The sequence below is a fragment of the Dendrobates tinctorius genome, unplaced genomic scaffold (genome assembly GCF_039654945.1).
Source record: "Dendrobates tinctorius isolate UK_male_01 unplaced genomic scaffold, ASM3965494v1 ptg000155l, whole genome shotgun sequence".
Classification (NCBI taxonomy): Eukaryota; Metazoa; Chordata; class Amphibia; order Anura; family Dendrobatidae; genus Dendrobates; species Dendrobates tinctorius.
Genome location: NW_027361822.1, coordinates 10,211,215 through 10,220,000, shown reverse-complemented (window position 1 = coordinate 10,220,000; position 8,786 = coordinate 10,211,215). Strand labels below are relative to the sequence as shown.

General features: G+C 43.0%; 1 protein-coding gene across 1 annotated transcript in view; it reads left to right on the top strand.

Annotated features, from left to right (window-relative positions):
* LOC141051199 (uncharacterized) overlaps positions 1 to 8,554 on the top strand; it is a 26,632-nt gene extending 18,078 nt beyond the window's left edge. The window contains exon 8 of the mRNA XM_073548068.1: positions 6,939 to 8,554. Within this exon, the coding sequence (XP_073404169.1) occupies positions 6,939 to 7,948 (1,010 nt within the window). The 3' untranslated portion in view covers positions 7,949 to 8,554. The remainder of the gene's footprint in view (positions 1 to 6,938) is intronic.
* The last annotated feature ends 232 nt before the right edge of the window (positions 8,555 to 8,786 follow it).

The following is an 8,786-nucleotide window of genomic DNA, read 5'->3' as shown; positions in this document are numbered from 1 at the left end:
TCTCTTCTAATCCTGGACACCTGTAGGTCTGAATGACTGAAGTTAGTATATTGTTGGCCTACTAGTGCCCTCAGCTGCCTCAAGTACATGCTGCGGTACTCCGATGTCAGGTAGAATCTGGCGACAGCTCCAACTTTGAGGCTGAAGCCTTTTGTGCCCCCTGGTGTCTGGGTGTCTTTGTTGATTGTTTCTTCGATGGTCTGGTCCACTGGAATCTGTCCAAAAGGATTCTTGCTACCGATCTGGACCGAAAAGCCACCTTTCATGAAGTATTCATGGACCTCTGGGTGGTCTATGGGCAGCCGAGACATTGTAGCATAGTAATAGGTTAGGTATCGGGCGTAGTTGAAGCAGAAGCCAGATATGGTTCTTGGTTTTTGAATCCTGGACCTCCTCGGTAGTGTTAACATTCGCAATCTCAATCCTGGGTGGCCCTCCCCGCCGCCCAACATTGTATATTGGTAGCATTAATTCTGTCGGAATTATGCTTCTTTTCTTCGACTTGGTTACATCTGGCAGGACTTTTGTCACAGAGCATGCAACATTGGACTGAACAGCGATGCCATTGACTCTGAGATGTACCTGCTCCACTTAGTGTCTCCTCAAGTCTGTCAATGTTATCCCAGGCCAAGGTTGTGAACACACCAGGGTAGATATTTGCTGGCATTGGGATGTCATACGTTGAACATTCCAACTTCTGGATACAAAGGGCTGTATCGATCTCCTCAGCCATTGAATATGACACACAGTGGCCAAGACGATTCAGAGTTCGAACCAGTTCTATATTGCCAGTCAAAGACTTAATTGCAAAGGACAGCAGTACGTGCTTGGGTGGCTTTGTCTTTCCATTGGTAACAGCAAAAACCAAGTCACTGCCGAAGGATGTGGCAAGACGTTGAGCTCTTTCAGAGGGACTTTGGCACTCACAATCTCCTGTAAGCAGGGTTTGCAGGAATTGAGTGACTAATGCAGGAACGAAATTCTGATCTGTATCGGGAGGCCATGGCTGACTCACATCTTGCTTCTTGATCTCATTCCTCAGCTGCATTGCTGCTTTGGTTACGACATTTCCAGAGTTAGCGGCTCTTGCGTCTTGCAGATCTTTTGTCATGCTGTGTGCTTGCCGGGCAAGGTCGTCCATTGATAGGCTATATGGATAGACTAGAAGCTTACCTTTCTCATCGGAGAGAAAGCGGAGTGATTCACCAAACTCTGTTTCAAGTTTTCGGCGAACATGTTTCTTTGTCGATGGTTTCAGTTTGATGATACCACGGGACATCATGCATCTCTGAAGCCTAGATGTGAGGTTTATCATAGGCAGTACTTCAGGGTTTGGGAACAATTCAGTCCTTATATACAAGAAGAGTTCCTCAAGGGCTTCTCTCTCAGCCTCTCCGTAGCGTACTTCCTTGCTTTCTTCCTGATTTTCTGCTGCACCAGACCTACAGGCCACTTGGGAATCATCTTTTGTGAATAGTTTGTAGCACGACTTGTGGTAGTGCCCCTCTGAAGCAACAAGGTCTCTGCTAAGTAAACCAAGGATTCTCTGTGTGCCTTTCCTTATCGCTGCTCTGCGGATCGTCTCATCTGCTCGTAGCTCAACACACTGGACGATTGGCTCCCTTGTTTTTTCTCCTTTGAGATACTTGCTTGACTTCTCGCAGAACATACATACTTTGGCATACACCCTGCTATCACTGGGGGTACCCCTCGGTAGCCTCCTCCTGGGGATTTCGCTTGCTGTTTCGACATTGACACCCTTGGCAAGGATAGAATCCAGTGACTTCTTCATTGTAAAGAGACTACGATATTTACAGTGATATTGTATGTGTGGTATTTCTCATTCTTCAAGGCCCTTAGCTGCTTCCAGGACGGATTCATGCTGTCTGATCTCTGCAGCCCTAAGCAATGTTTTCCAGGAGTCCAAATCCTGTAGGGACGCCAGATCATCACTGTCATCATTAGAGCAGTGTATGATAGTCGATCCGTGATTTCTTCCTCGCTGGTACTTCCATCATGCCATTAGATATGTCAGTAAACACCTGCAAACACAAAGAAAAACATTAAAACCCTTGGCGCACACACACACACACACACACACACACACACACACACACACACACACACACACACACACACACACACACACACACACTAGTATGGACAAGCCCATGACATGTTCAGTGTGTATTTACATAACTTGGATTAGATTTTGTTACAAATACTATATGCATTGTATTGACATTTTGGCATTTCCCTAAATCGACCTTTAATCATTATTTTTTGGAAATATAGGTAGGATCTATTCAAAAGGTGAAAAATACCATTAACCCCTTCGCGCCGGCCGCCGTAGCGGTACGGCGAATCGTACCCGGATCATATGCCGGGCGATCGCCGCGGGTCGGGAGCCGGTTCCCGGTGCAAAGTGGTTACTGTACCTCCTAAAACATTCCTTAGGGGGTGTAGTTTCAAAAATGGGGTCACTTTTTTGGGGTTTCCACTGTGCGGGACCTCAGGGTGTCTCCAAATGTGACATGGCCCCATAGATTTCTTACAGTGAATTTTGCCGCAGCTTCGCTTACGAAGCCTGCCGTGCGCCAATACTGTGGTTTTAGACAACACTTGTGGTAATGCTGTGTTCGGGAGACAATGGGGAATAAAAAGTGGGGTGTACTTTTTCCTGGTCCCCCTTTTCAAAATGAAAAATGTGGGCCTAAAGCGACATTTTTCGGTAAAAAACGTACTTTTCAATTTCCTCAATCAAGTGCATGAAACTCCAATGGAGCGCTTGTTGGGTCAAAGTGGTTACTATACCCCCTAAAACATTCCTTAGGGGGTGTAGTTTCCAAAATGCGGTAACCTTTTGGGGGTTTCCACTCTGGGGGTACCTCAGGGTCTCTCCAATACGACATGGCCCACTGGATTTCTTCCAGTGTAATCTATTATCCCAAAAACCGCCTAGCTCTCCTTCTGTGCTGAGCCCTCTTGCGCGCCCATAATTTAGTTTACGTGTACATGTGGGGTGTTTCTATAAACTGCGGAATTGGGGTAACCAATTTTGGGTTTGCTGTTAACCCTTGCTGGGTTGCAGGTAAAATTGGATTACAATGGAATATCTGTCAAAAAATTGAAATTTTGATATTTCACTGTCATTTTGCTTGAATTCCTGTGCAACACCTAAGGGGTTAACAAAGTTTTGAAAATCCGTTTTGGACACCTTGAGGGGTGTAGTTTGCAAAATGGGGTAATGTATGGGTGGGTTCTGTTATACAAGACCCATAAAGTGACGTCCGAACTGACTTGGTCCTTGGAAAAATGGGTTTTGGAAATGTAGTCGTAAACTTTAAAAATTGCGTATAAAACTATGAGCCTTATCACATCCGAAAAATATAAAATTTAATTTCCAAAATGATGCCAATGTGAAGTAGACATGTGGAGAATGTAAACTAATAACTGTTATGGGGGGTATCAGCATTTTTGTAAAAAGTAGAGAATTTCAAAGTTCAAAAATAGCGAATTTTTCCCAAATTTTCGTGTATTTTGTAATTTTTTTATGCAGAAAGGTAAAATCTATTGACTCACAATTAGCACTACCATGAAGTACAATATGTCACGAGAAAACAATCTCAGAATGGCGTGGGTAGGTGATAGCGTCCCAAAGTTATTAGCGCATGAAGTGACAGATCAGATTTACAAAAAATGGCCTAGGCATTTGGGTACAAATAGGCCTGATGGGGTTAAGCTACTGATGTGCAAGGGCTATCATATCAAAACATAAACTACAGACATGCATCTACCTAAAAACACCAAAGAGAATTAGTTACTCCGGGTGGTACCGATATCGTCAAAATTGGCTCTTGGCTCATGGACTAACATAACTCATTATCAGTAATTCCTTCCCTCACTGTCCCAGGCTGCTGGCAGCAGTGAGAACAGACTGTGTGATGGCCAGTGATGGGGGTCTGCAGCTTCTAATCTGCACAGGGGATGGCAGTCACTGATGTAATCTGTTGTCTAGAATCCGCCCTTTTCTCACCATGGAAACAACAAAAACTCTCACTGTCGCCCTGATCCACTCCCGCCTGGACTACTGTAATGCTCTATTAATTGGCCTCCCTCTCACTCGACTCTCCCCTCTCCAGTCTATCCTTAATGCAGCAGCCAGGGTTGTCCATCTGGCTAATCGTTACTCAGACGCGTCCGCTCTTCGCCAGTCGTTACACTGGCTGCCAATTCATTACAGGGTACAATTCAAAGTACTTGTTCTCACCCACAAAGCTCTCCACAGTGCGGCACCCCCTTATATCTCCTCCCTCATTTCTGTCTATCGGCCTAACCGACCGCTGCGCTCTGCAAATGACTTTCGACTAACCTCTGCCCTAATCCGTACCTCCCACTCCCGACTCCAAGACTTCTCCCGTGCTGCGCCAATCCTCTGGAATGCTCTACCCCAAGATATTAGGACCATCCACAATTTGCATAGTTTTAGGCGCTCGCTCAAAACACATTTGTTCAGAGCGGCCTATCACATTCAGTAATCAAAGTCATGTTATGTTTGTCTGTGTAGCCCATTCACTATCTCCATCTAACCCCCACCCCCTGAAGATGGCTGGACCGTCATTGTAAATACATCATTGTAAATACAAACCTATGCTTTGTATCTCCCCCACCTCATTGTAGATTGTAAGCTCCACAAGCAGGGTCGTCTTATTTCGCTTTAATTATTGTATTGTTAACGTTGTTACTTATGACTGTTGTGTTTGAAACTGTTCAACTGTAAAGCGCTGCGGAATATGTTGGCGCTATATAAATAAAGATTTATTATTATTATTATTATTATTATGTGACAGCCTCTGCTGTGTGAATGAGACAGCTCTGTGTCACTGATGTCTTCACACAGCAGCAGATTTGGTGCAGTGTATGTGCGAAGCTCCACCAAACTCCCAGCAAGCTCCAGTGACCAGCACCACCTACTGCCCACTCATTGGCTGGCAGTAAACTGCACCAGCACTCATCTTTATCATCATTCCAGGATTGGAAAGAACACAGCAGTGATCCTGTATTTGTGAAAGCAGCACAATACATACATACATACACCCCCCAACACTTCACACTTACAGCTGCTGAATGGACGGGCTGCTCCCATCAGTATTTGTGTCATTAGAGACACAGTGCTCACACATACACTGCACCAAATCTGCTGCTGTGTGAAGACTTCAGTGACACAGAGCTGTCTCATTCACACAGCAGAGGCTTTGTCACACAACAGATTACATCAGTGACTGCCATCCCCTGTGCAGATTAGAAGCTGCAGACCCCCATCACTGGCCATCACACAGTCTGTTCTCACTGCTGCCAGCAGCCTGGGACAGTGAGGGAAGGAATTACTGATAATGAGTTATGTATTGTAATCATGGAGTGGACCAGAATACAGGACGATTTTCCCTCCTCCTCACTAGATTCACTTTCCATAGATAACAGTTCAGTGTGTGTCTGGGGGAGGAGCAGCTCTCTGCACTGAGGCTGCTGGAGGGGAAGAATTGTTACTGTGTGATGAGGGCTGCTTCATGTGGACGGGGAGGGCCTGTAGCTATGGAGGGTGGGGTTGATGCTATAGAGGGCATGTTTGGAGTAGAGTAGGAGGTTACGACCAGTTCTCATTTCAATGCCATAACACCCCCCCCCTTGGACGTTCTGTTCAGAATATCTAGAAAACCGTGCAGACTAGTGACAGAAAGTAAATTACTTATTGTCATAATTCTGCAGCCCAGATATGTACTGAGATTATGTGAAAAGCCCGGACAACCCCTTTAATTCTGGTGTTTTTACTTTTCTCTTGTTACGCCATTTAGCAATCAGGTTCATTCTTTTATAATCTTGATAGATCGGGCGATTCTGAACTCAGCGATACCAAATATGTGTATACTTGATTTTTTTATTTTATTTTGAATGGGGAGAGAAGGGGTGATTTGAACGTTTATATTTTTACATTTTTTTTTAAAATATTTTTAAAAACCTTTTTTTTTTTACTTTTGGCATGCTTCAATAGTCTCCATGGGAGACTAGGAGCTGCCATAAATTGATTGCCTCCTCTACATTCAGGCAATGATCAGATCGCCTGTATGTAGCAGAATTGTTGACTTGCTATGAGCGCTGATCACCAGGTGGCGCTCATAGCAATTCGGCAATGACAACCATAGAGGTCTGCCCTAGACCTCTAGTTTTCATTTCAACCCATCGGCGACCCGCGGTCATGTGACAGGGGAACCGATGGGCGGGATTTCCAGTGCACTTGCCAGAAGCGCTTGTTAAATACCGCTGTCAGAGTTTGACAGCGGCATTCAACTAGTTAGCAGCTGCGGGTGGATTGCGATTCCATCTGCGGCTGTTAGGGTATGTGCACACTTTGCGTTTTCTGCTGCGTTTCCGCAGCGTTTTTGGCTCTGCAGAAACGCAGCAGATTCTGCTGCGTTGTACAGTACCTTTATTTCCTATGGAAATAAAAAAAGCTGTGCACATGCTGCGTTTTTTTCCGCGCGGTTTTGCTGCGGTTTTCAAAATGCAGCATGTCAATTGTTTGGTGCAGAAACGCTGCAGTTTTACACCTCATCCATTATGAGGTGAAAACCGCAGGGCAAAACCGCAGAAAAAACGCAGATAAACCGCAGAAAAACCGCAGCACTTTGTCCTGCGGATTTCCTGCGGTTTTCTCTACAAAATCCGCAGAGACAAAAAACTATGTGTGCACATACCCTTAGAGGCACATGTCAGCTGTTCAAAACAGCTGACATGTGCCGGAAAAGATGTGGGCTCAGCGCCGGAGTGCACATCAAAGGGAGGGTATCAGACATCCTCGTACTATTGCATCTAATGTCGGAAAGGCGTTAATATTATTCCCTGCTATTGAAGAAAAATAAAATCCATTTTATTCTTGGCAGATGGCTGTAGCCGAACCTCAGATGAACATCTGTTTTTTTCACATTTTAAAGCAGAAGATTATGGTGCCACACCAGATTCATATAAAAAACATATCATTATCCCAGATCCACCTCCAAGTCTTCACATCAAAAATCTTTCAACTGATCCTTTTCAACAAGTCCTGTCGTCTGATTCATCACAGACTGTAGAGCATAATAAAAAAAGAAGGAATGTTGGATATCAAAGGACTCACACAGGGGATAAACCATTTTCATGTTCAGAATGTGGGAAGTGTTTTAAGCGGAGATCATATCTTATGATGCATGAGATATGTCACACTGGGGTGGAGTCATATTCATGTGTAAAATGCGGGAAACATTTTAAAAATAAATCAAATCTTGTTGTACATCAGAGAACTCACACAGGGGAGAAACCATTTTCATGTCCAGAATGCGGAAAATGTTTTACTGTGAAATCCGTTCTTGTTACACATCAAAAAATTCACAGAGGGGAGAAGCCATTTTCATGTTCCGAATGTGAGAATTGTTTTAGAAGCAAAGAAAATCTTGTTAAACATCAGAGAATTCACACAGGGGAGAAACCATTTCCTTGTCCAGAATGTGGAAAATGTTTTAGACAGAAAGGAGAACTTACTATACATCAAAGAGTTCACACAGGGGAGAAACCATTTTCATGTGTAGAATGTGGGAAATGTTTTTATGATAGATCATATCTTCACTCACATCAGAAAATGCATGCAGGGGAGAAACCGTTTTCATGTCCAGAATGTGAGAAATGTTTTAGAAAGAAATCACAACTGGCTATACATCAGAGAATTCACACAGGGGAGAAACCATTTTCGTGTTCAGAATGTGGGAAATGTTTTACTCAGAAAGGAGATCTTGGTAGACATCAGAGAATTCACACAAGGGAGAAACCATATTCATGTCCAGAATGTTGGAAATGTTTTACAATTAAATCACACCTGATTAGACATCAGATAATTCACACAGGGGAGAAAACATTTTAATGTTCAGAATGTGAAAAATTTTTTTTCTAATAGCTGAAGTCTTAACTCGCATCGGAGAACTCACCATGGAAAAAACATTTTGATATAAAGCATGTAGTAAACATTTTGCAAACTTTTACAAATAAAGGAAGACTTGTTGCACATCAGAGAAATCATATAGAGAGGAAGCCATTTTCATGTACTCGGAAATCAAATTTTTTTTCAACATTAATCCTTTCAAGACACCCTGCCCTTTTTCGTTTGTGCCTTTTCTGTTTTTGCTCCCCTTCTTCCCAAAGCCACAACTTTTTTTAGTTTTCTGTCAATATGGCCATGTGAGGGCTTGTTTTTTGCAGGACAAGTTGTACTTTTGAACAAACCATTGAATTTACTATATCGTGTACTCAAAAATGGGAAAAAAAATTCTAAGTGCTGTGAAATTGCAAAAAGTGCAATTCCACAAAGTTTTTTGGATTTTTTTTTTTCCCCCATGTTCACCAAATGCTAAAACTGACCTGCCATTATGATTCTCCTGGTCATTACGAGTTCACAGACACCAAACATGTCTAGGTTCTTTTTTATTTAATTTGTGAAAAATAAATCCAAATTTTGTTTAAAAAAAAAAAAGTGCAATTTTCTGAGACCTATAGCGTCTCCGTTTTTCGTGATCTCGGGTTGGGTGAGGGCTCATTTTTTTTGCGTTCTGAGCTGAAATTTTGATTGTTACCATTTTTGTGCAGATACACACAATCTTTTGTTCGCGGCGAACAATAAAATGTAATTCTGGCGTTTTACTTTTTTTTTTTTATCTCTACACTGTTTAGGGATCATGTTAATCCTTTTTTTATTGATTGGGCAA